Source organism: Penicillium malachiteum, assembly GCF_028827825.1.
Source record: "Penicillium malachiteum strain IBT 17515 chromosome Unknown utg000003l:1.0-4950554.0:1.0-4952489.0, whole genome shotgun sequence".
Classification (NCBI taxonomy): domain Eukaryota; kingdom Fungi; phylum Ascomycota; class Eurotiomycetes; order Eurotiales; family Aspergillaceae; genus Penicillium; species Penicillium malachiteum.
This window is the reverse complement of record NW_026643096.1, coordinates 925,065-952,989: the sequence shown is the minus strand read 5'-3', so window position 1 is coordinate 952,989 and position 27,925 is coordinate 925,065. Positions and strand designations below refer to the sequence as shown.

Sequence of the window (27,925 nt, the reverse complement as noted above, 5' to 3'; positions counted from 1 at the left end):
CCCGACCCCGTCATCGATGCATGCCAACACCCAGAGCTTCTGCTGTTCTTTCCCCAGTGCGGTCATTCAAGCATTCTAAAATCCCCAGATACTAAATCCCCCACGATATACTACCCTTTTCTATATATCAAATTTGACCTACCAATAGATTATTCATCTTTATTTGGGCGTACCTGGGTATTATGGGCTTGTATGGTAAATTCGACGGTTGCATGGGGCCATCACGTGGTTGTGTAATACCGTGACAAAACTAGTCCTAAAGCGGATCCCCTCAGTGATAGTAAAAAGGGCGTTTCCGATGAACAAGAGAGTCCCGCTTCACCCAAATCTTCCCCCCTTCTTGTGCTTCTTCTTCTTTTTTCTGGGATCAAGTTCTTTTTGAATCTGCTTGATCTATTTAAAGTTGAAGCTATCCGTGAAGATAATCATCAGAGGCGACCTCATTGCCACTCCAAGGCTCAGCGTTCCGGGCTCCAGTACAAGAGCGGGACATCATCCGAGGGTGGACACTCTCAAGAAACCCGCCCAAAACCGCCATCGACCAAAAGTCCCCATCTGTCGAGGGGCAATCCGTACAACTTCCTCTTCCCCTCGTCGTCAATTTTTCACATTTGAAGGTCCCTTCGATTCGTGCTTCAACACCGGAAACCTTCTTTTTACCTTGCCAACTCTTCCCTCCACCCCTCGGTTTGGCGTGCCCTTCGCGCAAACCTCGGACAGGGACCAGGATTCACAAAAAAAAAGTTTCGAAACTAAATAGATTCAGGCCCGATCACCTTGTACTAGTGTTGTTTCTTTTCTTTTCTTTTTTTTATTGAACCCCCCCCGGCAACCACATCAAACCCTAAAATCGCTTTTGCATATCAACCCCTCACGATGACTGGCGCTGCTCCGATAGACATCGCCACGCGACAGTCGACCTCGGTCTCACCGCCGGGGCAGCAGGCCTCAAATCTGACGTCGGCGCTGCAGAAAGCCGGCAATGGCGAACGCACCGGGAGTATATCGCATCACCCGAGTGGAGGTCTCGGGGTGTTCAAGGCCCCGCCGCCTCGTAAAGATTCAATCGGTGCCGCTTCAGCACAATGGGGAAATGGAACCAAGCCTATCTCAATGTCCGGATCAGCTCGCGATAAAGGTCGTCGGGAATCTCTGGCAGGTAGCTTAGTAGGTGGTATGAGTTGGGGCGGTGTTTCGGTTGGAAGCTGGATTCGTGATGAGTGAGTAACCAAAAAAAAAATACTGGCCCATTTCCTTTTTTTTCGTATCCAGGCGCGCAGTGCGCGCACGCGCGGAAGGAAAACCCTGTGTGCTTGCGGGATTTGTTGTTTCACGACATCGAGACTGACCATGGGATCTTTCCTTTTTCTTACTTTACAGCATCATCATGACTGGCACGTCCCCCTTCGCTTTCCAGTCTCCTTCCTTCCACTCGTCCTCATATCTCCCGAAGCTGGAAGCTAACTTCATGCGGGACTTCTCTTGCTGCGGTGTCACGTTACCGACACTTCATGACCTATTACAACACTACGAAGAAGCCCATGCGACGAAATCGCCCAACCAAGGTCATCGTCCGAGCCAGGGTGAGAATCGAGCTGCCTTGGCAGCAGCCGCGATCGCACAACAACAGAACCAGCAACATGGCAACCAAGGGCGTGGCCTGCAGCCCGATCGTACCCTAGATATGCAGCGCAAGCTGGGCCAGAACCCCATTACATCCCAGCACATTGATCTAGACACAATCGATGACATGGAGTTGGACGAGCCTATGGGAGATGACGATGACACCATGTCACAGCTCTTCTCTCCTCAGTTACGCGAAAGTGGTCAAGGTGGATTTGGCAATCCCAACCAGGGCCCGCAGTTAAATCTGGGTATGCTTCCAAGCCACCAGGGTTTCAACACACCCTCTCAACCTGGTACTCCGATCGGTTCTGGACGCCCTCTTTCCCTGCAGAATAACCCCACTGTTTCTTCCGTCAATACTCCCACTTTAATGGCCAATCCTCTTCAGACCTCCCAGTTCCGAAATACCCCGGATTCGTCAGCACCTGGAACACCAGTGGAAATCGATGAGAGCGTGGTAGGTGGGTTCGGAGATTTGACTATGCAAAATAACGCCATGGGCCAAAACCAGGGCCAATTCGGACGCTTCCTCGGCGGCAACAATGATATGGTTGATCTGTGCATCGATGAGCCAGCTAAGCGCTTGTTCAGCCCCACAGGCGGTATGGGATCAACGAATGCTCATTTCAAATTGAGCGGAGCTCAATACGGTCCTAATAGCGATATTGCGCGACGGATCCGTGAGCAACAACTTCTGGCTGGGGTACCTGATACTACCTCGATTCTTCCCAACGAAGAGCCTAAACCGTTCCGATGCCCTGTCATCGGCTGTGAGAAAGCATACAAGAACCAGAACGGACTCAAATATCACAAAGCTGTAAGTGATTTACTTCTCAAAGTATATATAAACTTGCGTATAGAACCACTTTGACTAATCTTTGTCTCCCTTATTACAGCACGGTCATAATAATCAACAACTTCATGACAACGCCGATGGCACATTCTCAATTGTCAATCCCGAAACATCAGCACCTTACCCTGGCACCCTTGGTATGGAGAAGGAGAAGCCATATCGTTGTGAAGTTTGTGGCAAACGCTACAAGAACCTTAACGGTCTTAAATATCACAAATCCCATTCGCCGCCCTGTAACCCCGATTTCCAGCTTGCAGCAGGTCGCAATCTGAACCTCGGCGGCGGTGTCATGCAGGGACAGAACATTAATGTTGCCGGAGCTGGCCTCCCCGGAATTGGCGAAGAAGGTCTTCTTTGAAATTCCGCCTCTTCCATAAATAATATCCTCTCTCGTGCTATTTGACGTGAATGATCTTAACGGGTCTCATGGGGTATCCATATACGCTCCCACACATGATGTCATGACCGGTCTGGTGACTTTGGAGTTTGATGCTTTTGATTTTTCCGACTGTTTCTCTGGGACGTATCTATTCGCCTTTTTGCTTACTTCCTTCCCCTCACACCATGGTTTTTTCGGTGTGAACATCTGAACTCTCTCATATCCACCGGCATATTTGTGTTTTCAGCTCGATATCCCTCGCCGTTTCCAGTTGCCCTTTATTTTAGGGTCTGGTTATAGAGCGTCCCGCCACCTTCTCCCAAATTTCCCCCTGATATCCCTTCAATACCCACTCTTTCTCTCTGGGCAATCAACACCTCAGCAAGATCTGGCTAGAAGAGCTTTCTGTTTCTGTTTTTCTGTTTGTTTTTTCTGTTATTTGATATCTGTGCACGAGGATTTAGGAGGGAAAGGAAAGGTATCAAGGGTGCAATTCTTGTTTTGTATTTTGTTATTAAATCGCGCGTTGATGCATGTTTATCTGCGTTCTGCACGGGTTGGCTTTTTGATCTTTTTTTTCTCTCGCTTTTATGAACCTTTTCTTCTCCATGTCTCCATTTTTTATCTTGTCCAGGCCGTTAAGGACCCTCCCGGGATCAACCCTTAAATCGTGCCTCGGTTCAGACATATGGAGTTCATCCTCATTTTTTCTCAAAGGGATCAACGAGCACAGCTCTTACCCTTGACTTGATGTTCGTTTCTTTCCAGTTGACTCAGTTGCTCATGAGCCGGGATTGGAATTGGACTTTGAAAACTACAATCAAAAGTACGGTTATTTGGCGTCGGATCGTGTAGATATGATTTGTTTTTTGATACACTTTGAGCTTTTCGTCTCTACTGTTTTTGATATTTCTGAAGTTATCGCTTTATATTTCCACTGGCATTACTCTTCTACTACCTCGATTCAGCGATTCAAGTTTTTCAAGTCTAGTTTTATACATGCAGTGCAACATGTACTTGTAGAGGTAAATTTGTAGAAATCGTGAACATTTAAAGTGCCAGTGCGTTCCAAGGTAAGATATCCACATGTATACTTCAAGTTGCAGGATGTGTTTGATTCATTATTCATTCAAGACATAAACAATTCCCATGGAGCTAATATAGACCAAACCACCAAATTATCAAAACGACAACGCCGGAACACCTGCATAACCAGTCCTCATACACATAATTTGTCTCGGATATTGGGAAAGCCCGTAGGGTGACCATGGATGGAACCATTCGGCTAAGGTTAGAAAGGCATGGGGAATACCCTCTGGGAAATCATAAAGTGGAGTCACACGAAAGACCAACTCTGCATTTTCCCAGAATGCTTCAATTAAACGCGCGCGGTTTGCCATAATTGACAAGACCATTGCCTATCAAATTAGGGTTAGTTCTTGAGGTTGATGAATAACGAGAATGGGGGGAATTTGTACAGGTAACTTCATATGCTTGATCAATCGTCTTTGGCCCATCTGATAGATAATCAGACGAAGGACAGTCATAATCTCTCCACGAAAGAACTTCTTGTTGTCCCCTTCGGCGTTGACAAGGATGACTGCCTTGATTTGAGGCAATTCGCCATAGGCGGCGACTGATACTTCCATTGCCTCCGATGATTCTGCGCCATTACTATTTGGGAGGCCTTTGGAATCCAGGGCAGAGAGTCATTTGCCCCTAAAATTGTGGGAACGTTAGACATTTTCCAATTGAACATTGAGGGGGTTTCTAGGCAAGGGATGTGGTACATACGCTATATCGAACCAGGGCCAGTCTTTTTTTGTCATGTTTCGGCTGTCGCAGCGCATCTTATCATAAGACATGCTCATCCCAGTAACTATGAAAGACACGGGAATATTCATCTGGAGAAATGAACTCGCGAAGACTCCCCAATTCACCCTTAAGCTCTTTGATGGTCTCAGAACTGAGAGCCGGCGCCTTGGCATATGGCGCGAAGAAGCGGGGATGGTCATTCGAGTTCCTATCGAGTGACATAGGTTGGACAGAGATGCTGAGGGCTTTAAGTTGCTCCGAATCAAATCGTTGCTTCCCGGGGGCCTGATTGAGGTCCTGATTCAGTAGCCTCAGGGCCTCGCGGAGATTGTAGCGCTCCTGAGATTCGACCATGGTCATGAAGATGAAATATTGAATTGATGAATTTTCAACTGATGGAACAGATTTCACACGAGAAAACGCGGGATTTTAAGTGTCTTGTAGATGGTGGGTCGAGATCAAACTTGAAAGAGAAGCAATGTGGAGTTTTGGGTGAAAGTAGAAGATCCGAGCACGGTTCCCCGGGGCCGTTGCCTCCGCGACACGCCTACTCTTACAGTAGTCTTCCAAGGTTACTCTTGGGTATTATTACTCCGTACCCGGCGTCTATAAAGACCAAAGACCCACTTAGTCATCACATCTTCTATTCTGATAACCTTCGAACTATGTTTACACTTTAATTCGTCAAATCATCAGCCATCGGGGCTTCATGGTGCGTGATAAATTGAGAGAAAAGAGATTTCCGTTCTATTCTTAGAATTTTATTATTTTCTCCCTCTTATTCCCGCGCCTTTCTTAACCCCAAACTTGAAATGCAAGGTATCCGGAGAACCCATGCATCAAGTAGCGCTCAGCTTGAAGTGCTTAAACCCAGGCTCTTACACTATCGAGATCTTAACAACACTGAATCTAGGTGCTATAGTATTGAAGACATTTCCCCTCTAAGGTTCTTACTCAAGTGCTACCCAGGTTACCACATGCAGGTATACTAGATGGCTGACACCACTACTCCGTATGTGCATAATAGTACCAGGACTAGGACTTATGGCGCACTAGTACATAACCATGGACCATACCATCAATCAAGAACCACTGGAGTAGACACATGATTGGGATCGGGCCTCCCGGCGCGTATATACTAATGTACATACGACCCGGATGCGAAGAGGCCCCTGGGCTCCACCTGCATCCTACTGCCTAGTAGGTACCCACACGGAGTACATACCTATTCAAGTTATAACCTTGAAATAATCCATATTATATTAATATTCCTACGAGTTTCAGTTGACCAACACTCAGGCTGACAATTGGGCAGCGTCGAGAGCCCGTTAAGCGCCCAGCTACCTCAGGCGCTGTATCTTTTTTTAAACCCCCTCCCCTGACATCTGGACAAGAGGGCCCTTCAAGTTGACAACAGCACTTGAGTTGATACCCTCAAGTGCTACTATGCGTTTACGCATACGTCACGGTTTTGCTCACCTAGGTAGCATGCATGTCCTGAGGTCGGCGCTTATCTTCCAAACCACCTACGAGTCAGGTTAGCACAGCCTTCAAGTTCAAATGTCCAAATTTTGACATCTGGAACCTCAAGGGCTTGGAATGCATGCTATATAAGGGCTCTCCATTCCCCCTTAAAGCCTATGTACTTCAAGTTTCAAGTTCTGCCTAACCTTCAAATTGTCGGAGGATATCGATTATTCACACACCACGCAATTTCTACTGTTTTCTGATATATTCTACTATCCTTTCACTATGCCAGTCAATCCTGTTCCCCGGGCCGACCTGAAGAACTTGAAGCTACCTTCCAACCCTCAGACGTGGCGTGCCGAGATAGATCAACTTGGGCTTTCGAAAGAAACTGTACATGGTCGCAGCCTAGCTTCGGCTTCCCAAATGGGCTATGATCAGTTTCTACTTCTTCGAGTTTTATGGAATGTTCGAAAGGGAAAAAACTCTTCTGCAGTGGATTCTCTGTCCAGTCTCCTTTCTCTGGGAGATGAGTTAAAGCAGGCTAAAATCAGACTGAATGGATACAAGTCATGGATTCAATATTTCCGGACCTTTGAGGACTCAACTATTTCGGAATCGACTTTCGCTCTTGCTCACCATTATCGACTGGAGGTCACAAAGACGAAAGAGGACGATGCCGCTGTACACTTTTTTACTCCTATCGCACAGCGTACCAGATCACAGGCCTCAAAATCCCTACTTTAGAGCAAACCTAGTAGAGGCAGCCAATCACAGGTTTTATCGACTTTCTCCGACGATGTCTTCGTGGATTCTCACGATGTGAGCGAGAGTATCGAACGCGAAATTGGGGGTGCGTCTGGTACAGATGGAGAGCCAAGTCCTTTCCAGCCTGAGACCCCAGAGTCTCCTAGAGTCTCCTAGTCTGGACAAGATTCTTCATCCGCCGACGAAAGACGAGCAAATTGTCAACACAGCTTTGCTTCTATTTCTTAATGCTCTGACTATCCATTTCCGCGAAATCACTTCAACCTGGACATTGCATCGAAAGGCATTCATCGCAAAGTTTAAGCAAGCAGAGTATGAAGCCCGAACAGATGGATATCTCCATGACTACTCTGGAAACCCCAAGATTCTTCTGGAAGTGAAGCCAGTCAAGCGCAAGGAGAAACAGACCTTTATTCAAATGCAGGAGGGCGCGCAGATGGTTGCTTGGATTGCGAGTGATGATCATGCTGCTCAGAAGGCGAATAAGACGTAAGTCCTGGCCTGCTACGATATCAATTTAAACCTGCAATTTCTAATCTTTTTCGCCTTTTTTTCTTCAACCCAGCCGCCTTCATATAGCCCAAGATCGCCATGAGATATTTATCACAGTTTGCAAGTATGATGACGCCTACCTTAAATACCTAGAGGCGATTTATCAGTGGAAGAAGACAAAGAACCTTCTTTTCTTTGCATGGAGCAGTTTTGACCTTTCCATACATTGCGACCTGAAAGTATAAGTCTGGTAGCTCCACTAATTCTGGCAATTACGTTGCAGGCCGGCCTCACAAAGACAGCGTGATTGCTCATTAAGTGGAATATTTGACATTGATCCGGCCGGCGTGCACATGTCGTATGGATATTAAATTGGTTGCCCTCAATTGGTGTCCAAGTTGTATGAGCCGGGGAGACACCCACTGCGTCTAGGTAGTGGCTAGTATTCAAGTCGGCATTATGGTTTCCAGGGCTTCAAGTTTGAAATGGCGTATTCAAATACCGACAGTGGTCTTTCAAATTTTCAATGTTGTTTTCAAATGTTCCAAGTTTGCTTCAAATGTTTATCATTTTATTACTAGTAAGTAGTATGTTCAAGTCCGAGTCTATGCTTCAAGTTCTACATTGTATGCCTAGTACATACATAGCTTGAACGTTTCACCCAGGTTGAGATCAATCAATTGCTACCTAGTGATCTAGATCATTTTTTTTTCTATCCTGGGATTTGACGAACTTCTACAGAACAAAAAGCCGTGCTAGTATGTGCTAGTAGATGATAAATATGAGAGGCATCCGTTAAAAAAAATTGATTTGATTCGTATTGAGTTACCTGGGTGGACTTGCAGTTCATTCTAGTACATAAATCAGGGGCATTGAGGCCCGAAACCCGTAAAGCAAGGACCCATCCTCGTTGCAGGCGCCACGAGCATTAAAGGCTCGATATTTGGAAGTGAAGACCAGAAAAACATCTGAAGAAAATGGATGGAAAACATCACGCATCAATCAACAAGCTCCTTCTTGATTGAAGGCTTACCAGGGCAGAAAGGAAAGGAGATAGATTCGTTAGGGGAATTGAGATGTCGGCTATACCGACCAGACAACGAGGAAAAACACTGGTTTTCGGTTGAAAGAGACGCGTCAGGAAATGGAAAGAAGTATTACAGACGTAGCGCGCAAAGAAACACAGGACAAGCGGTAAGATGGCAGCGCTGCGAAGTTACCATTCGAACTCGCCTTGTCCTTTGTGGAAGACATATCTAAGGTATGTTAGCAATGAACTGATATGCATTATTCAATAAAGAGGATGACTGACTCTTTCCCACCACTGGTCAAGATGCCATCCTTCAAGGTGCACTTCCACTTGTTCTTGACGCGCTGAACCTTATCGTAGGTGCAAAGCATGACTTGGCCCTCTGATTCATCAGCATCAGCATCATCAGCGAGAGCATCATCTGGGTCGTCAAGGTCAGAGTTGATCGCATCCTCGTCTGCTTCCTCACCATCATATTGGCCAGGAATGCGAGGAGTGTTGGAACGGGCTTGAGTGAGGTTGAGATGCGTCTCGGCTACGGCACGTCGAGCGGCGGCGGCCGGAGACTCATGCTCATTCAGAGGGCGAAGAAGACCACCTGCCTGTAGTTCGAGCATCTGTGACTTGAGATGTTCGCGAAGCAGATGATCGCCATGACCGTTCTGAGCTGCCTCACGGCGGCGAGCAACCTCAGCCTTCCAGTCGGCCATAGGGTCATCACTGCCACCGTCTGTTTGACCATGACCCATGGGCGGATAATTGGATTCCTGCTTGATTTGAGGCATTTGCCCATTGGAGGGATGCATCTGGGGGTACGCCTGCTGGCCTGGAGCTTGGGACTGAAGTTGATGAACAGAGTTGGCTGCGTTGGCACCGTACTTCTGCTGCATAGCACTAATTGCACGTTCACGAGCTGCCTGAGGGTTCGTGGGGACTTGCATTGGGTGATTCATGTTGGGCAAAACAGGCGGGCCGTTGGTCCCAGGCTCAGTTTTGATGCGGGGTCCACCCATGGGAGCTGCTACTTGAGCATGAGCCTGAATAGGAGCAGGAGCGGGAATTTGTTGGGGAATGGATTGCGGTAGGGAGATGGGAGGAGCGACATGTTGTGGTTGAGGTTGATGTTGAGGAGGACGAGGAGCATTAGATGGAACAGTAGCCTGAGGTGGCAGAACTGGAACTTGCGGGGCAGGCTGGGGTGGAGGAGGATCCCAGGGGAAGTGAGCAACGTTCACAGATGAAAGCTTTTGCTGCCATGTCTATTATTTTAAAACAAGGAGAAAAAAATCACTCGGTCAGTAAAATGTAGGGGCTTTTGGATAGCGAAAAAGCATTGTAGATGGAATGGGGTCAATGAGAGACGGGATTGGCTTGGCGGTCTGAGCGGGTACAAGGCTGCCACGTATAAAGGGAGCCTCCTCAAAAGGTCAGTGTTCCCCCATAAGCACCGCCTCCCGCACAACTTCGGGTCTCCCCGCTTTTGGCCGCCCCATAACCAGCATGCCAGACATCCCCGAATAACACCAATCCCAGCCTCGAAAATGTCCCAGAAGGTGTCAAAAGTCAACAACTCACCTCACGCAGATCGAGCAGTGTCTTCTGATCGACACCGCTCTCCTCAAAGTCGACCTGAGAAGCATCGCAGACCTCCTGGATGACACGCTCGAATACGGGACCCTATGAGTCAACTGATATTAGCGAGGATCATCCTACAAGAGCAGATCTATGAGAATGAGGGTCTGGATGAGGTGCCCAGCATGTTGTATCAGGATGTCACTTCTGCGACCGTATAGGGTAAGATGTCGCGAGCCTGAACTCACCACTTGCTGGTTGGACATGTTTGCGGAAAGGGTGTCTGTCGGTCACCAGGAGAGAGGTAGGGATGAGGTGATGAAAGAGTGAAAGGTGAAATGCAGAATCGAGAAACAGTAGGAGGCAGTATCGAAGTCGGACTGGTTTGGCAAGTCAAGGTAGCTTGCCGTCGTCGCAACGGGTGAGGCCGTCGGAGCGGTAGTCGATCACACCTCTCAGAGATGACGCAACGGCAAACTAGCAAGGCAGTGTGTAAAGCTTAAGCCTGTGAAAAAGAAAATGACTAATACCAAGAGGAAACCAGACAATTCCTGGCGAAAAGACTGGTTTGGACAGGGAGATTTAGCGATGAGTTTCTGAAGGTGTAAGTCAGGCTTCAGCGGTCGAAATCCCTCCAGTTCCCGGCGCTTAGTCATTCAAAGGACCGCCCTCACCTCCAGACCTGGGTGGGCAGTCAACCAAGGCAAGTTATCTAGGCACACTATCAAGACAGTATATCAAAATCGAAAAATACGAATAGTAATGATATTTGTACACAATGCGCCTCCTATGGCAATTTAGATACAGCGCCTGAAGAATCCTTCCCGAGAAATAAAAGAAAAGAAAAGAAAAACTCCCCAGATTAAACTAAGCCCTTGAGACACGGCTCCATTACTCCAAGCAAAATGAAAATGTCTCAGGCTATCAATGCTCAACAGATCACCAAGAGACCGGGGGTATAGAAGATGACATGAAAACGTAACAAAGACACAAAGACACAAGTCCACTACCGGATGGTCATGGCCTTGGTCAGTTGGGCCTTGCTACTAACACCTCCTTCCCGAGATGCCGAGGCACTGCTACCAGGCTTGCGCTCAAAGACCTTCCAGAACTTCAAGCTCTCATCTGCTGCGGCGGTCGCCAACATCTGGCCATCAGGGCTGAGACTACTGTGTAGAACGCGGGTTTCGTGTGCGGGGATTTCCACGTTGCGCACCAAGGTAGGGTAGCTCCAAATGCTAAGGGAGTTATCAGGAAAGCCGCTTGAGCTGACAATCTCGCGGTAATGGTTGCTCCACCGGAGGCTGGTTACCTGAGAGCCAGTGTCGATACTGTTAGTGCGAGCACCGGTTGTTGTGTTCCAGAAGTGGATGTGACGATCGTAGGAGCCACCACCGGTTGCCAAAAGGTTGAGTTGCCAGGGGCACCAGCTAAGAGCCTTGACAGCAGCACGATGGTTGGTTTTGGTGAACTTGGGAGCACTGAGCGAGCGGGCATCCCAGATGTTGACCAGATTATCGTTACCACCAGTGGCAAGCTGGGCACCATCTGAGCGCCACTCGAGACCACAAACCTCCGAGGTGTGAGAGACAAGCTCAGCGACCTTGTGCTGCGCAATGCGGACATCATGATTGAATACAAGACCACTTCGGGCACCCGTTGACAGTGTGTGTTTAGACCAGCCCATCACACCAACACGAGAATCATGTCCGTGCATACTGCGCAGCTTGGTACCCTCCTCAACATCCCAAATTTGAACCTCACCGGTTCCCAACCCAACACCAACATAGGCGCCATCGCCACTCCACTTGACACTGCTTACATATGTGTCGGGAGACGTCTCTAGAAGGCAGTTCACAGAGCCAGACTCCGCAGACCAGACATAGACATTGCGCTCCAAGCCAATAGCGACCTGGTTTCCAGAGCTCCAGTCCAGCAAGTTGAGATAGTAGTCGTCGAGCAGACCTGGTGCATCCAGAACACGCTCGGGAGCCGTCTGAACGCGTCGACGGAACTGAGCAGCGTTGGATTTAGCAGGACGAAGCGGACGGTTGTATTGAGCACGAAGGTCGATGGGCTTAGAAGACTCTGGTGGAGGAGGCTTGAATGCAAGAATACGAGTGTTAAGGCTGATATCACAGGCGTTTGCCAAAGAGGACTCATAAGCGACCTTGTCAGGTGCCGGTCGAGTGTAAGTAGACGACTCATTGTCTTCCAAACCCAGGCTCTCAAGCGCAGCTGTTAGATCATCCTCGGCTCCACGACCGTTGATATCGAACGCACTAGCGGCAGAGGAAAGAACACTAGATCCGGAACCTTCGCTCACTCCACTCTTGGGGCGCTGGTTGTCATCAGGCTTAGCAGCACCGGTGGTAACAAGCCCTTCGCTGGCAGTGCGATTGGGAATGAACCGATCGCCAGAGTTGTGAGGAATGCGGACGGTGGTCTTTGCAGGGCGGGCTCGGGTCACAGGAACTTCTCGACGCACACGCTCTTTAGCTGGAGATTGGGAGGATGAAGGACCGGTACCAGTCAGTGACCAATCTGAGACACCCAGCTCCAGGTGCTTGGGCGACTTGCACTTGCGACGAGCGATGTTGGACTTTGGCGAATCGCGGTGTGTTGGACGAGGTGCCTTGGAAATGGAGCCGGATTTTGTAGGCCCGGAAGAGGATTTTGTAGTTGAGGAAGAGGCTTTTGTAGTTGTGGAGGAGGACTTGGTAGCTGTGGAGGAGGACTTTGCAGTTGTGGAAGACTTTGAGGTTGCGGACTTCGCAAAAATTGACGACAGGTTACCGCCATAGATTGATTGAGACTGGCCGCGACTAGCCTCTGAAGCCCGTGGCGGGGTGAACGGTGATTCATTGATTGATGCTTGGGGAGTAGCAACAGAGCAAGTGTGGGGAGAAGGAGTCAAAGGCATTCGACCCCCTGCAGTCTTAGAAGAAAAGAGACCATGGTGGCTCTTTTTCGGAGTGGTCACAGAGGCAGCTGCCATGCTGATGACTTGTAGACCTGGATGAGATAGATTAGGAGATTAAGAGATGGAGCTAGCCACAAAGAAGATAATGCAAATGATTCAATGCAAGATCAATTTAGGAACTGAGGAATAAGGAGATAGGGTGAAGAGGGAATGAGGAGGGACCAGAATAAAGACGAATAAATAGAATTCCACATGCAGTAAGGACAAGTTCTGCCGGGGCAACCGTTACCTCAGGTACGGAAGCACCTTACCATTTCGGGACTAGTGAAATCCTCCAGACCCACGAACTTACAACTTTCAACGGTGAGTACTATCAGAGCAAAATACACCCTATCCTTATTAACCTATACAAGGTTATGATTGTGACTTATGGATGCAGCCTTTCAAATGAAGTGAAAACAACTGAAAACAGCCACGTGGGAAATGTCGTCGTCTAGCTCAATGAAATATTCCTACAACCATGATTGAAAGGGAGAACCGGAGTACCACCACCTTCTTTTTGAAGACAATTTAACCCATCATATACTCATGGATATCATAATATCACCTCATCAAGCATATACTTTCATTCTATCACTTGTAATTCTAGAATCAATCCCTCTTTAAGCTTAGCCCAAGGTGTACTACTCCGTAACACGATTTGGTGCAACTGTGCCTAGTACAGCTTCACCGCCTTATATCTCCACCTCGGACCAGCAGAAAATCATGGTCAAGGGCGGTAAGATAATTAACCTCCAGGCCCGCGACCCATTTTATTGATTAGTAATCTCACCTTGCGTCCTCCTTGTGACATCACCATCAAAGACGGGTGGCCTCAATCAATAATCCAATTCGACCCCATCTTGCAGTGCTCATTTAGTACTCTCGATGCAGCAGCAGGGTGCATATCTGTTACCGGTCAGCCTCACGGGCGATCGCCCCGCTACGGACTATCGCCCCAGTGTGAAGAAGGCTGAGGGCCGTGTCCCCGCATGTCTTGTCAATGCCTCGGCCACATACGGAGGAAACGATCAGATCTACGCCTTTGGTGGATTTGACCAATACACAGATGAAGGCTTGTCTCTCCCCTTTCACTCCAATCATTCTCCCTTGGATCAAATTCAGCCTTAACTGACTGATTACAGTCTACAATCATGTGCTCCGCCTGGACTTGAACACTCTCCGATGGGATTTGGTTGACAACTACGGTGATATCCCAGGTGTCCGTATGGGTATGTCCACATTTTTCCCTTTGTGTCACCATTGAGCCATAGAGCTATATCTTCTAACTTAACCTAATCCAGGACACACTGCCACATTGTATCAAGGCAACAAACTGATTGTTTTTGGCGGCGAGAACGAGCATCGCGAATACCTCTCTGACGTTGTTATCCTCGACCTTCAAACCTTCCACTGGACACTCCCCGAGATCAGTGGCTTAATACCCCGCGGAGAGCACGGCATGCCGCCGTTATCCATGATGATAAGCTTTTTATAGTAGGTGGTGTGACCGGGGAAAACAATGTGATTTTAGATGACTTGACATATTTGGACCTCCAAACATGGACCTGGTCTCGAACATGGAGCTTCACAGCTCGATTTGATCACACGGCATGGGTCTGGGGTAATCGACTATGGATATTTGGAGGTTTGGGTCCCAACATGGAACGAACGACTGATATCTGGTGGCTCGACCTCAAAGGCTCCCCCTCCCTTGCCGGTATCTCAACCCCTCAAGGTACCGTGAACTCCCCGGATGCACGATTACCTGTTGCTCATTACCCAGCTTCTGTTTCTAGTCCATCTGCCCAGATGTCCCCCCCGCTCTGGAAGCTACGCTGCCAATTCAGCTAGCGTCCAGGTGCGCAACATTGGGCGCCGTAAACCCCTTGCCCCCGGCGCTATCTCCTGTCTTCGATTCCATTCTGGCCCCAATGTTCCTTCTTTGTTTTCTGGGACTCATTTCCAATCATTTGCATCCGGAGTACTTCTTGACTTGATTACCCCTTCGGAGACTGTCCGGTCACAAGATTGTAACCTAGCCGCGCTTGAACTCAATTCCTTGCGTTGGCAACGACTAGCTGATGGAAATGAGATTTTCAGGCCTGGCTATCGATGGCACTACTGCACCGTCAATGAAGCCGGAACAAAGGCCTGGTTGCTTGGGTGCAGTCTTGACCTAGCGAATGCTACCGGGGCGGGTGACGAAAACTTGATGAGTGAGGTTCTTTCTATTGACCTAGAAAAATATGGCCTGTTGGGGAATGATTTGTCTACTGAAGTTCCCGAGCAGGATTCCCCCTGGCCTGAGAGGTCTGGGCACTCGCCAGCATCAGGCTTGGGAGCGGATTTATCATATGTTTTCGACCAGCATCCCGAGTCTGGTAGTGGTGCTGATTTCGTCATCACCGCCATTCGTGACGATGAAGATATGATGAGCTCAGTTGACTTTGACACGCCCGCTGGATCTCCAACCCACAATCAGGCAACTTTTGTCGAGTCCAATCCGTCGACATCGGAACCAATCCATGTTCACAAAATTATCCTACAACTACGGTGGCCGCACTTTAAACGCCTTTATGCGGCGCAAATGGCTGAATACCATACAAAACGCATGCACATTCCCGAGCCATACTCAGTCGTGCGTGCATTTCTGTATTACCTCTACACGGATAGTATCGCTGGTCATCCTGAGTACTGTTCCAGTGTGGTTGATGTGGCTGGCATGCTAGTAATGGCTAATCTCTATGACATGCCGAAGCTTCGGCTTCTCTGCGTGAATCGTCTCGGTCGCGAAATCGATGTGGACAATGCTGCAATTGTCTGGGAGCGGGCTGGGAGAACCAACGAGCATTGGCTGATGCGGCGGGCCGCTCAGTTTTGTCTTGCTAACTGGGGTCGCATAGTGCGAACTGATGGCTTCAAATCTCTCAGCCATCAGAGTTTGATTCAGCTCTGTGAGGTTGTGGATACTGAAGGTCGTATCATTGCCGGTCCAGAGTTGGAGTTGGTTGGAGATGGATCGTGTGATCATGGGAAGGGAACACGCTTACGCCTAGGTTCTACCACAGATGATATGTCTGAGCTTGATGGGGATGATGAAGGAATGGAAATCTCATGAATTGTCTGAATCTGCATCTTCGTCGGAGTTTTTGGGCGGTTATTCTAATATCTACTATTTCTATTTCCAGCATTTTTGACCTGAACGCTATCTGCGCATTCCATGATGAATTGTTCCAGCGCGGAAATGCCATGGGGTTTGCCATTGTTCTTTGTAGTTCACCTACAGCTAGGTAACACCTGAAATAAAAAGGCACCTATGTCATGACTTTTTCCACAGAACCTTGACTGGTATATAGTGTTATTTCATTTCAAGTGTCAAGGCTCACCTAGCCACAGGACTACTACTACCTAGTAGTAGTATACTTAGTAATAGTACTAATAATCCAAAATCACTTCATATTCAGCACTAGCACGCATTTGAATTTGCAACATGGATTGAATTATTGAAAATCGGAATTCAATTTCTCTATCGGCGCTCTTACATTATCCTCTGGTGCAATCAATCCCCGATGTTTCAATCCCCGAGTATTTCAAATCCCGAACTATGCAACCCGCAAGACTTCAATCACCCCCATAAACATCTGGATCGTTCTATTAGTTATGCAGCCACAATAATTGCATGCACATGTCGGATCATTGAACTCGTCATCAATCTCTCAGCTGATACCACCTAGGTAGCAATATCTAGAATGTATTACAAATTCCAGTGGTAAAAGTGGGCTCTGACAACATGGATTTGAACGTATAAATATCCTCTGCACCCCCAGGGATCACACTGGCATTCAAGTTCTATCTACAATCATACTCTTCCACAACTTGAACTTGAACTTGAAGTTTGACATCACGAATAAATTGAGAAAATCAACTGCACTGATTCAGCTTGAACATATTCCTCATCAATCATGGGTGAAACACAACATAAGACGATTGCTCTGCCAAGGTCCGGTGTCAAGTTATTCTACCGTGAGCAGACCGCAGCCATCGATGCACCAGTGATTCTTTTACTTCACGGCTTTCCATCCTCCTCCCACCAATACCGCAACCTGATTCCACTCCTAGCAGTGAGATACAGAGTCATTGCGCCGGATCTTCCCGGATTCGGTTTCACGGAAATTCCATCAACCTTCAAAGTGGACTTTGCAAGCCTAGCAACCACCATTGGAGAATTTATTGATCAACTGTCCATCTCCCACTTCGCTATGTACATCTTCGACTACGGCGCCCCTACTGGGCTACGACTCGCTCTTGAAAGACCAGAAGCAATCACAGCAATCATCACGCAAAATGGAAACGCGTATACGGAGGGATTTGGTGACGTCTGGGGTCCTATCCAGGACCTCTGGGCCAACCAAAACGCCAAAGAAAATCGCGAGAAAGTTGCTGAAGCGTTACTGACTCTGTATGCTACCAAGTTTCAATATGAGGATGGCACGCCTGATATCAGTCGCATTGCACCGGAGTCGTACTTTCTTGATCAATCCTTAATGGAACGTCCTGGGAATAAGGAGATTCAGTTGGACTTGTTTTACGATTATCGCAATAACATTCTCCTCTATCAGGACTTTCAGAGATACTTTCGAGACTCGCAGGTTCCGCTTCTTGCGGTTTGGGGTAAGAATGACAAATTCTTTATTCCTTCTGGTGCTGAGGCTTTTAAGAGGGATTTGCCTAATGCGGAAATTCAACTCATCGATGCTGGTCATTTCGCTGTGGAGAGTGATACGGATTATATTGCAAGAGAGATTTTGCGGTTCTTTAGCAAAAATGGCATTTGATGCTAGGAGCCGTTTTGATATGGAAGACAGAAGGACAGACAGTCGTATCTGATTAAGGGACTATAACACACAGAGTAAAGAGAGGAAGAATAAAAGAATAAACAAATAATACTTGGGCCATCGCTATCCTGTCCGCTTTTGAATAGTTTCATATCCATCCCAATTTTGCCATCTCATCCACAGAGAATCCAAGTAATAGAACACTCCCTGAATAACAGGCTACCGCAAATGTGTTTGCTGAAGTAGCGATTTTTTGGTGGAACCGACGAGATTCTGTCGGGAGACAAAGTAGATCTCTTCCGTTCAGCGTGATCCAGCGGCTGTCGCGCAAACCAAGTCTTAAGTCCTTTGCATTCTGAGAGGACATGCCAGAGCTTCGGGAGAATGGAAAGTGGTGGGCGAAGGAAGATGTGTCGTGGTTGATGATGAGACTCCAATTGTAAGGTTTGCAACTACCAAGTGAAACTGAGGATGTATCCACAGTAAGGACCTCCAGACATTCGCCGGTTTCTGTATTCCAGATCCTCGCTGTCATATCCTGAGAGACTGATGCTATCATCTGTGTATCGTGGGAAAATACCATGGATGTGATTTCTTTTTACTATGGCCTTCCAGTGGTTGTTCGGTTCTTGTCTGTAAATCCCGGATCCACAGGGATTTTTTGAACCGCCATGCAATTCGGGATGAATCATAGGAGAACAGCACATATGCAAAATCGGAAGAAGCGTGACTTTCTAGCACTTGCTCGCACTTTCCTGTTCGTGTATTCCAGATCCGTATTGTCTTGTCAGTAGATGTCGAAGCCATCTTTTGCGAGTCATGCGAAAATGCCACAGACGGAATATAGCTATTGTGGCCCTCTAGCACGTCTTCACAATTTCCAGTCTGTGTACTCCAGATCCAAATTGTTTTGTCATGGGATTTGGAGCCTGCTGCCACTAATTTCGAATCATGAGAAAGTGCTACTGATGGAAGGTCTCTACTGTCTTCCAGCCTGGGTCCACTGCCTTTTCGTATGTTCCAGATGTGTAGCACAGAACCTGCTTCATACACCACCATTTCTGAATAATGGGAAAACATCAAGTGATCAATACCATATCCCATCCGAGTACATTTTTGAGTTGTCTGTTGGCATATTCCTGTTTGCGAGTCCCATATATGGAATGCGCCATCGGAAGATACTGACACTAACATGCTCGAATCATTTGAGAACACCATTGAGCTTGTTGCAGAGATAGTATGACTCTCTATGTCTTGCTCACTAGACTCATTGTCTATCTCCCAAACTCGAATTGTCCGGTCACGCGAGCCTGATATAAGCAGTTTTGAGTCATGTGAGAAGACAATTGACATAGCATCTGCGCCGTGGCCCTTCAAAATCTGCTCGCACTTCCAAGTCTTTGTGTTCCAAATCCGGATCATATTATCGAGATGACCTGATACTAAAAGCTTTGAGTTAGGCGAGAATGCAAATGATCCAGCATCTTTACTCAAGCGTGCGCTCTCAATTTCATGCTCACACAGCCCCGTCTACATGTTCCGGATTCGTATGATGTCTGGTTGCCCGCGATTCCGAACAGGGGATGTGTAAATCGTGAGGTCATGTGAACACGTCATTGACCGCCAATCATCGAATCTCTCCAGAGCTTGCTCGCATTTACTTGTTTGTGCGTTCCAGATCCGTATAGTATGATCATAAGATAGTGAAAGAAACTTATCCAAGTCGCGCGAGAACGCCACTCTTATAACCTCAGCCGTATGGTCCTCTAGTATCTGCTCACAATTCCCTATATTTGTATTCCAAATTCGGATTGTGCTGTCACAAGAGGCTGATACCAACGTTTTTGAATCGTGTAAAAATGCTACCGAATTGACAGTGTCACTATGATCTTCCAGTACGTGCTTGCACTGCCCCATCTGAACATCCCAAATTCGAACTTTTCGGTCATAACTGGCCGAAACCAAGAATCGTGAGTCATGAGAAAAGGCCAGCGAGCTCACAGTGTCAAGATGGCCCTCTAGAGCCTGTTCTAAGCTCCCCGTATTCAAATTCGAATTATGTCATCCATAGGGGCATGGGCTGATGCGATCTTTGTCGAGTCGTGTGAAATTGCCAAGCATTCGACTCTATCTAGGGAGTCAATCATTAATCGACATGAGTCCCAATTCTCTTTGACTTGCGGCCGGAGCGAGAGCCAGCTTGGCATACTTCTCTCAAATGACTGTCGGACAAGACTCTGACGCGGGGCGAACACAAGGCTGAAGAATAGATCTACAATGGGGCTTCATCTATAATTGGAATATTTGTTCTAATTAATCGAATAGCATCCTTGACAAAAGCTAAAGAGTCCCAAGAGCTCATAATCTGCTCTTTGTCAGTCAAGTCGTGCTGGAGTAGCTAAATAACCATACCTCTAGGCTCTAGCCAGCTTGCCAAAGATTCAAAATTGATGAGGATATTTCCAGACTGTCCCATCAATGCCAGCACTTCAATCCAATGAAGGAGATGATCTTGCAGGAACTTGGTGATTTTCTGATCGTCTTGCGCCTCACGTTTCGAGTTAATTTGATGATGCACCCAGTGAAGACAAGCGTATTGTAACTCTGATGGTATGCACTGCTCAAGGTGTTCACGGTCAATCTCGGATCGACATATCCCTGGAAACTGTAGACTGCAGATATTCTCCTTCAGAGCGGTCATGACGCCGAAGCATTTGGTTGCAATGATTTGGTGTGCGAGTTTCTCATCCACCACAAAATCAACCTCCTCCATGATAAGATAATCACGGAATGATTGGTGTAGTAGCCGTACTGGCAAATCGATGTTTTCCGGGACGTCTAGAACAGAAGGTAAATTCCGGAGTCTTGTCGTTACTTTCTCGAGACCAATATCTAGAAGACCTGCTAAGGCCTTCTGGGACAAGGGCTCAACCAGGCTGATTATAGTGCCAACAATGAGCTTGAAGCTTTGAATGATTTCTTTTCTCTTCGCCTTGTTAACTATTTGATTTTGCAGAATTGGAGAGTAAATATGCATCAGTTGCGAACCATGATCATTGCCCATAGTATCAAGTACTTGCTGGAGTAGTTCATCGGGGTCTCCCATTCTCCAGTTGTCAATAAAACGACATATAGTTGCAGCAAAGATGAAAAGGGGCGAAGCCATATCGGTGAGTTGCTGGGTGACGGCTTCTGTGGGCCATAGCTGTGGTAATCTCTTTTGTTCCTTTAAATTATTGAAGTTATCCCGAATTTCAGTGAGTTCCTGGTGAAGGAAGAGAGATATATCGGAGTGGACGGTCTCGGTGGGGATTTTATGCAGTTTCAGGGGTTGACAGATGCCAGCGTTAGAAGGAAAATGACGACGCACTGATGTTTCAGGTCTGCTGGTCACAAATACACGAATGTACAACGAGTTCATGGAGGGTGCTTGAGATAGAATATCAAGCAGCAGCTTTATGTCATCTTCACTCTCACATTCGTCCAAAGCGTCAACCACAAATGTTAGCGACATTCCAGTTGTCCGTGATGCCGTTATCTTGATTAAGGGCCCCAAAATCAGATCACTAAACTGCCGACGGATAGCTTTGCTCAGTATCTCTGGATTGGTATCAAGTACATCTTTGATGATTTGTGCAAATCCCGAGACTCTTGAGGCAAGTTGATGAGCTAAAGTCGGCACGAATTTGACCAAATTTACCCTATCAATCTCGCCTCTTTCGAAGAAGAAACTAGCTCCAAGCTTGTCCTGCTGATCGCAAGTTCGAGCGACGGTACGAGAAATGGTTGACTTCCCAGTTCCTGCCATGCCGCTCAGCCAAAACATCGGTTTCGAGTCAGAATCATCAATCCAACGGTAGATATCGTCGAGTAGCTGCACGCGGGTATCCTTTAAACACGTCGAGTGCTATTCTTCGGCATGGAAATCAAATGAGGCTCCTTCTGCAATTTGTAGACGGTCTAGAACTATGGTATGATCGATATTACGAACAAAGATGCTGTGAAACCCCCCGTGAGAAATATTTTCGAACTTCGGTTTAATCATAGCTTACTCTATTTGATCCACTCTTTGCTCCAGTGTTATATTGATAGTTAGTATAAGGAGATTGATTCATTTTGAGATTTGATCTGTACTTACACCCTTGAAGTGCTTCGATAGCTGTCCTTGTTCTTTTGAGATCTGCAGTGGGGACATCTCCGAGCAGCTCAACTGCGAACGCTGCTGCTGTCGCCGCCGCATAGCGCTGCCATCGATCATTCTTATGAGAATCTGCATAGTCGCATATCCCACGAATAACCAGACAGGGGAAACAATCCATCAGGCCAGCAGCCTCCATCTCTATACATAGACATCGATGTCCTGTATCCTCTGATAGTTTATCCCTGGTGGCTGCGTCTTTGATCAGTCTATTCCCGGAAGCAATTATGCCGTAATGAAGCTCTGGCTCGGTTGATTCTCTCCCTTGGCGCTTAATCTCCCAGGCGGAGTTACACATGTTGCAAGAGATGCCACCGAAATGGTCATGTTGTGATTTGAACAGCCGATCGGTCTCGGAGCCCTGATGGCGATAATCTGTCTTCTGCCGTCTTATCCGAGGATTGGCTTCAAGCATTGCCTGGAGAAGTGCGGGTATTTTGGATGGTGAAATCTCATGCCGGGCCCGCAACCTAGTCAGTACATTGAGAAGGACCATTGGTGGTTTATCGAGATATCCCTTTCGCTCCCAAACACCGTTTGACTTTGCTTTTCCAAAATCATATTGAATCACTCCTCCACTCGTCCAGTCAGGCTGACTGACAACAATGTCACCAAGACGAACGTCTTGACCTAGATCAGGCCTAGCGATGCCTCCACCGATGCCCACCAACAAGCCGATCCGGATATGGGGAAATGTGTGAATCAAAGCAGATGCGGTAGTAGCTGCCGAGGTATTCCCGTATGACCCGGCGGGAAGTGAGGCGATCACAATGTTATGTCCGCTGACCTCACCCCATTCATAGGAGTTTGTATCGGAAGAAGGTTGTATGAAGCTTTTTGGTGGACTATGATGATCGTCAAGCAAAGCGAGGGCTGCTGCTTGCTCAATGCCCAATGCGGCTATCCATGCAACAGTATATAGGTCAGAATTTTCAAGGCAAGTTGTCATGGTGATAGCTTATAAATGGTTGTGTTAATGCCCAGGTATAAAGCCTTTAAGTTCAAACCTATAACTATGGACTAAAGCCCCCTCCGAATAAATAAGTCCGGTCCCGGGGGCCTTACTATAACAGCTAGCTCTCACTTTTACTTTAGATATCTCTCACTTTAGACTCAGACATCTCTTACTTTAACCTTGATGTATTATAATAATAAAACAACTTCAGGGCTGTTAATGAGCTAGGCGATCAAAATCATTAATGAAAATGGGGTTTGGCTACATGGCTGTTACTATAGGCCCCCATACTCTGGGAGTCTGTTTTGATTCCCCGCTTGCATCTATACGTGGCAATTTCAAGTTGTGCGTTCAAGTTCTGACCAGGATCTCTACCCGAAATCCATTTATACCCAACGTCAACTTATAGAATGCTTAGATGTTGGGCGTCAGGCTAGATAAGCACTTTAGCAAAGAAGGTCCGGCCCGGCCCTATTGTGTACTTCAAACAGTTTGCTCAGCGACTCGGGCGTATTCTATAGCCACACATATATGATGATAAGTTTCTCAGGAAAACTCCTACTTGAGAAAGTAGCTCATTGAAATAAGTTAATAATGTTTTCTTCCTTGCCCATGCCGGTTCAAGATGCCTGTTGTCTTGATATAAATCAGGTCCAATCATCTTGCGACGCATCACAACTTCCAAGGTTGTTCCAAAGACTCGGATGCAGTGAGACCTCAACTCCTGGACTTTTCAGACACCCTGTACATCTTTCAATGCTATAAACAACTGCGGATATTTCCCTCCGTTGCCACATCAGACATATCTTGGCCTTGCCAAAACCTCTGAACTGTTGTCCAATAACGATGAGCATCTTCCATGATCAATCCACAATGTGAACCATGCTCAAAACACGCCTTCTCGACTTTATATCCTCGGGAGCGCGCATCCCGTATGTGGGATTCCACGTCTTCCCATTTGACCATAGCATCTTCCTTGCTATACATGTAGAGTCTTCTTGCCTTAGATCCAAAAGAAGATGGGTCATTTAGCTGCTCTCGCAAGTCTTGAATGGCACGTATCAGGCGCGCATGTTGTAGTGTATTCATCACCGCCATAGCGGGGTAGAGCAATGTGGCTCCCATGAATTGGTATCGGTGTCTCGGGCACTGATGTACGTGCAGCAGCGTATGCTCTTTGAAGACCATCATCTCCTGGGCAGCAATCCAAAATAATCCCCTTCAATTTTGAAAAGAACCAGATACCCTGGTCAGACTCTTCTTTCAATGAAAGGGCCAGTTGAAGGGCGGTGTTCCCTCCTCCATGAGAAAATAAATGAAGTAAGATACCGCCCTGGTCAGTCACATTTTGGGTGTCCTTGCCGATCCCTTCTATTATTCGACGAATTACAAGTCGAGCTGGACTGAGATTGGCACGAATCCAGCTGAATGGTCGGAGCACGGTAGTGGCGAAATCGGTTGTGATAAGGAGAATTGAGGTGTATGGGTAAATCTTCCGGTATTGCAACACGTATTTGTTGATTCGTCGGGGGGTTGCGCCTCAGGTGCATAGAATTATCAAAGACGGTGAACTTGACACGATTCCATTTGCCACCTGCGACTCATACAGGTATATATGATCACTGATGAGTTGAAGAGGCTCAAAAATAGTATCTGGGGTTCTTTCTGAGGTCATTGCAGTTGGGGGGTACCTGGCATGTAAGGAAGAGGATCCACGATCCCCCGCTCAAGGGAGTTAGTAGGTCCGTGCTTCAACGCCTTTCATGTGCTTCACATCCTTGTCTTTGACTAATATTCCTTCAATCAGGCAACATTGAATCCGAATGATTATCACCTAGGTTTGTGATATGAATTTACAGAGCCCTTAAGGAACCTAGATACCCATCTGGTGCCATAGATTAAATCCAACGGGTAAGAGTGGAGCATCTTGAGTCGTCGACGTTTGCACTCTGGCTTCGGAGTACAATTTCCAAAGGGAAATGACCTTCAACCAGTCCTGTACTCTGTACTCTGTACATCTGACCATATTGACCATATTCCCTCGGTAGATGAGATGACTAGATCAACCGAATAAACCCTGTTCAGGAAGAAAGTGCCGACCAAAGCCGATATACCCTGGAGAGCTGAAGAGCAAGGGTCTCTCTTTCTCATTGTACATGAATGAGAGCTCTTAAAGAAGATCAAGCTAAAGAGTGTTTCAAATTTCAAAGCTCTGTACCTAGTCTCTGGGTCTTGAAACTTGTTCATGAAACACGGCAGCATATAGGACAACAATGTGTTACTCCGTGATGTCAAAACCTGCTTTTCGGCCGAGGGAACAGCTTGATTGGCTGGTTTGCCAGCCGGGTTAGTGATATGAATCTGATCTGGGAGACGATCCTCAATTAAAATAAATTCTTGCTTGATCTGTGCTGTGACGCAGGAAAGGAGCCCAAAGTGGATGCTAAATGTAGTAATCCTGGGGCCCTGTCTTGTCAACTTACTAGTAAAGCTGAAAAAAATGAACTCTCTAGAAAATGTAAAAGAAGACTTAAAGGGGGCGAAAAACAAGAAAAGAAAAAATACCAAAAAAATTTTTTTTTATATTTTCCACGTAATCGCTACTAGTAGTAGGTATTCCAGGACTCGTAGGAGGCTTTGTCTTGATTCAAGTTCTTGGTCTTTTCTCCCCACTTTATATTATCTTTCCCTGTTCAGAACAGGTGACTTCACCTTTCACTCTCACCATAATCATCATCTCATTCCGTCCCCCATTTCTTTTTCTTTTTCTTTAGAGAGCGCCGATCCCCGGTGCAGCCCGAGTCCAAAACGGCCTGCTCAATACAATTGCACCGGCCCTTGTTGTCGGTCCGGCGTCCTCGCCCTCCATAATTTGACCCCGCGACATCATGACCGCCAACCGCGATTTCGCCTTGGAGGTCCCCCCGACCGAAGATGACCGCAGTCCAGCCACCGGAGGCATTTCCCCCGTCTGTCCAATTTCTCCAGGCATCACACCTGGAGCCCATTTATCCACTCCTACCCTCCTCCCATCTCGCGATACCCCCGCAGGCATGACCTCCTCATCAACACATTTGGGCCAAATCAACGCCGCCCGACGGGGCGCCGGCGCTACCGGCGGTGCCTCACCTCGCCCTTTGGCACAGGCTTCTATGAGCGCACAAGGAAGTGGAGGATTAAATCAAGATATCATGGCCAAGATGAAGGCGTTCTCCCTCTCTCGACAAGGTGTCCCATTGCCGCATACCGCGTCCACGGGGAGAATACCCACATCCAATGAAATGGGCGCAGGTGGTGCTTTGGCAGGAACTCCCCCCAGTCCAACCGCGACCGAATACGAATCACTGGGCTTCTTCCCCAGCGGTCCCGGGCGCAGCCAGCCCCGCATCGCCTAAGCCTTCGGGGATGGGTAGGCGTATGAAGCCTCAACTGAGGTTGTCGGAGATGAGCGGCGGATCGCCTCCTCCACCAAACGGCGAAAGCAAACCAGCAGAGCAGAACGGTGGAGAGTCGGCCTTCAGTAAATATGCCGAGTTCATCGACACAAAAGCCGGGACTCTGAATTTCAAGAACAAGGCCATTCTACATGGCGGAGGTGTTGAGTTTTCGTCAGGCCACAGCTTCAAGATCTCTCTGGATGAAGTAGATCGTCTAGATGAGCTTGGAAAGGGAAATTACGGGACAGTTTACAAAGTTCGACACAGTCGACCTCAACTTCGGAAACCAGGCTTGGGCTTGAGTGGCATTGTCAGTCGGCCAATCGGCCTTGATGACAGCGGTGATACCGCAGGTCAAGAAAATTTGTCAGGAGTGATTATGGCAATGAAGGAAATTCGATTAGAACTGGACGAGGCAAAATTCGCCCAGATCATCATGGAGTTAGATATTTTGCATCGTTGCGTGTCTCCCTTCATCATCGACTTCTACGGAGCATTCTTCCAAGAAGGCGCAGTCTATATGTGTGTTGAGTATATGGATGGTGGTTCCATTGACAAGATATACAAGGGCGGCGTGCCAGAGAATATTCTGCGCAAGATGACACTGTCCACCATCATGGGTCTGAAAGCGCTCAAGGATGAGCACAACATTATTCACCGTGATGTCAAGCCGACAAACATTCTTGTGAACAGTAAAGGCCAAGTCAAGATTTGCGATTTTGGTGTGAGTGGGAACTTGGTGGCTAGTATTGCAAAGACCAACATCGGTTGTCAAAGCTACATGGCACCTGAGCGTATCGCAGGCGGCGGTATGCAACAATCAGGAGCGCCAAGTGCTGGGACATATAGCGTGCAAAGCGATATTTGGAGTTTGGGATTGTCGATTATTGAGTGTGCTATGGGAAGATACCCCTACCCGCCGGAGACGTTTACCAACATCTTCAGCCAGCTACACGTGAGTAACATTTCCCCTATATTCGTGATTTTCCCAGTTTCTAACAATTTTCAAAGGCAATCGTTCATGGAGATCCTCCAACTCTTCCTGAATCTGGATACTCTGATGAAGCACACTCATTTGTGCGTGCCTGTCTCGATAAGAACCCGAAAAACCGACCTACCTACAGTGCGTTGATCCGCCACCCATGGCTGGAGCCTCTCATGCGGCCACCAAGTGAGGCCGAAGAGGCTGCATCTGAGGAGGCTGAACCTGAGGTTCCTGCGCCCGGCGAGAAAGTCCCGTCTTCTGTGACCGAAGACAAGGAAGTTGCCGATTGGGTACTCAAGCAACTTGAATTGAAACAGCAGGGTCTTCTCGTAGCCGGCGAGAAGCCTGCCCTTCATACCGTGGCTCTGGACAAGGTCGGCTCTAGTCCTGCTGAAGAGAATCCACCCACAACATCGCTGGATGGGTGAGGTACTAGACTTTTGATACACTAGCATTGCATTTTCCTGTCGTCTACACTACCAGATCATATGATATCCGTCGATAACTTATTCGCCCCGGAACCAGCGCTGTCATCGTTAACCAGATGA

The 27,925-nt window shown here is 47.5% G+C and overlaps 12 protein-coding genes across 12 annotated transcripts; 6 read left to right on the top strand and 6 right to left on the bottom strand.

Annotated features, from left to right (window-relative positions):
• Positions 1–876: 876 nt before the first annotated feature.
• Positions 877–2,837, top strand: N7483_006681 (zinc-coordinating transcription factor SFP1; the record flags this gene model as incomplete). Its single annotated transcript, XM_057090118.1, has 3 exons — positions 877–1,220; positions 1,381–2,443; positions 2,523–2,837. The coding sequence occupies 3 exons, from the start codon at positions 877–879 to the stop codon at positions 2,835–2,837; spliced, it is 1,722 nt and encodes a 573-aa protein (XP_056944859.1).
• A 1,442-nt stretch (positions 2,838–4,279) lies between these two features.
• Positions 4,280–5,033, bottom strand: N7483_006680 (uncharacterized protein; the record flags this gene model as incomplete). The annotated part of the gene is made up of 3 exons (XM_057090117.1): positions 4,280–4,532; positions 4,653–4,737; positions 4,799–5,033. 3 exons carry the CDS (start codon positions 5,031–5,033, stop codon positions 4,280–4,282), a joined length of 573 nt encoding a protein of 190 aa, XP_056944858.1.
• Positions 5,034–6,425: 1,392 nt separating this feature from the next.
• N7483_006679 (uncharacterized protein) lies at positions 6,426–6,887 on the top strand (the record flags this gene model as incomplete). Its single annotated transcript, XM_057090116.1, has 1 exon — positions 6,426–6,887. One exon carries the CDS (start codon positions 6,426–6,428, stop codon positions 6,885–6,887), a length of 462 nt encoding a protein of 153 aa, XP_056944857.1.
• A 121-nt stretch (positions 6,888–7,008) lies between these two features.
• N7483_006678 (uncharacterized protein) lies at positions 7,009–7,401 on the top strand (the record flags this gene model as incomplete). Its single annotated transcript, XM_057090115.1, has 1 exon — positions 7,009–7,401. The coding sequence occupies one exon, from the start codon at positions 7,009–7,011 to the stop codon at positions 7,399–7,401; it is 393 nt and encodes a 130-aa protein (XP_056944856.1).
• Positions 7,402–8,616: 1,215 nt separating this feature from the next.
• Positions 8,617–10,268, bottom strand: N7483_006677 (transcription initiation factor IIA large subunit; the record flags this gene model as incomplete). The annotated part of the gene is made up of 4 exons (XM_057090114.1): positions 8,617–8,656; positions 8,713–9,689; positions 10,006–10,107; positions 10,251–10,268. 4 exons carry the CDS (start codon positions 10,266–10,268, stop codon positions 8,617–8,619), a joined length of 1,137 nt encoding a protein of 378 aa, XP_056944855.1.
• Positions 10,269–11,008: 740 nt separating this feature from the next.
• Positions 11,009–13,000, bottom strand: N7483_006676 (WD40 repeat domain-containing protein; the record flags this gene model as incomplete). The annotated part of the gene is made up of 1 exon (XM_057090113.1): positions 11,009–13,000. One exon carries the CDS (start codon positions 12,998–13,000, stop codon positions 11,009–11,011), a length of 1,992 nt encoding a protein of 663 aa, XP_056944854.1.
• An 852-nt stretch (positions 13,001–13,852) lies between these two features.
• N7483_006675 (Kelch motif domain protein) lies at positions 13,853–16,085 on the top strand (the record flags this gene model as incomplete). The annotated part of the gene is made up of 5 exons (XM_057090112.1): positions 13,853–14,039; positions 14,110–14,196; positions 14,269–14,397; positions 14,463–14,762; positions 14,815–16,085. The coding sequence occupies 5 exons, from the start codon at positions 13,853–13,855 to the stop codon at positions 16,083–16,085; spliced, it is 1,974 nt and encodes a 657-aa protein (XP_056944853.1).
• An 844-nt stretch (positions 16,086–16,929) lies between these two features.
• Positions 16,930–17,802, top strand: N7483_006674 (alpha/beta fold hydrolase; the record flags this gene model as incomplete). Its single annotated transcript, XM_057090111.1, has 1 exon — positions 16,930–17,802. One exon carries the CDS (start codon positions 16,930–16,932, stop codon positions 17,800–17,802), a length of 873 nt encoding a protein of 290 aa, XP_056944852.1.
• A 2,398-nt stretch (positions 17,803–20,200) lies between these two features.
• On the bottom strand, positions 20,201–21,628 carry N7483_006673 (uncharacterized protein; the record flags this gene model as incomplete). Its single annotated transcript, XM_057090110.1, has 1 exon — positions 20,201–21,628. The coding sequence occupies one exon, from the start codon at positions 21,626–21,628 to the stop codon at positions 20,201–20,203; it is 1,428 nt and encodes a 475-aa protein (XP_056944851.1).
• Positions 21,629–21,839: 211 nt separating this feature from the next.
• N7483_006672 (5'-methylthioadenosine/S-adenosylhomocysteine nucleosidase family protein) lies at positions 21,840–22,949 on the bottom strand (the record flags this gene model as incomplete). Its single annotated transcript, XM_057090109.1, has 1 exon — positions 21,840–22,949. One exon carries the CDS (start codon positions 22,947–22,949, stop codon positions 21,840–21,842), a length of 1,110 nt encoding a protein of 369 aa, XP_056944850.1.
• Positions 22,950–23,714: 765 nt separating this feature from the next.
• On the bottom strand, positions 23,715–24,053 carry N7483_006671 (uncharacterized protein; the record flags this gene model as incomplete). Its single annotated transcript, XM_057090108.1, has 1 exon — positions 23,715–24,053. The coding sequence occupies one exon, from the start codon at positions 24,051–24,053 to the stop codon at positions 23,715–23,717; it is 339 nt and encodes a 112-aa protein (XP_056944849.1).
• Positions 24,054–25,843: 1,790 nt separating this feature from the next.
• Positions 25,844–27,805, top strand: pbs2 (mitogen-activated protein kinase kinase PBS2; the record flags this gene model as incomplete). Its single annotated transcript, XM_057090107.1, has 3 exons — positions 25,844–26,249; positions 26,317–27,347; positions 27,404–27,805. The coding sequence occupies 3 exons, from the start codon at positions 25,844–25,846 to the stop codon at positions 27,803–27,805; spliced, it is 1,839 nt and encodes a 612-aa protein (XP_056944848.1).
• Between the last annotated feature and the right edge of the window lie 120 nt (positions 27,806–27,925).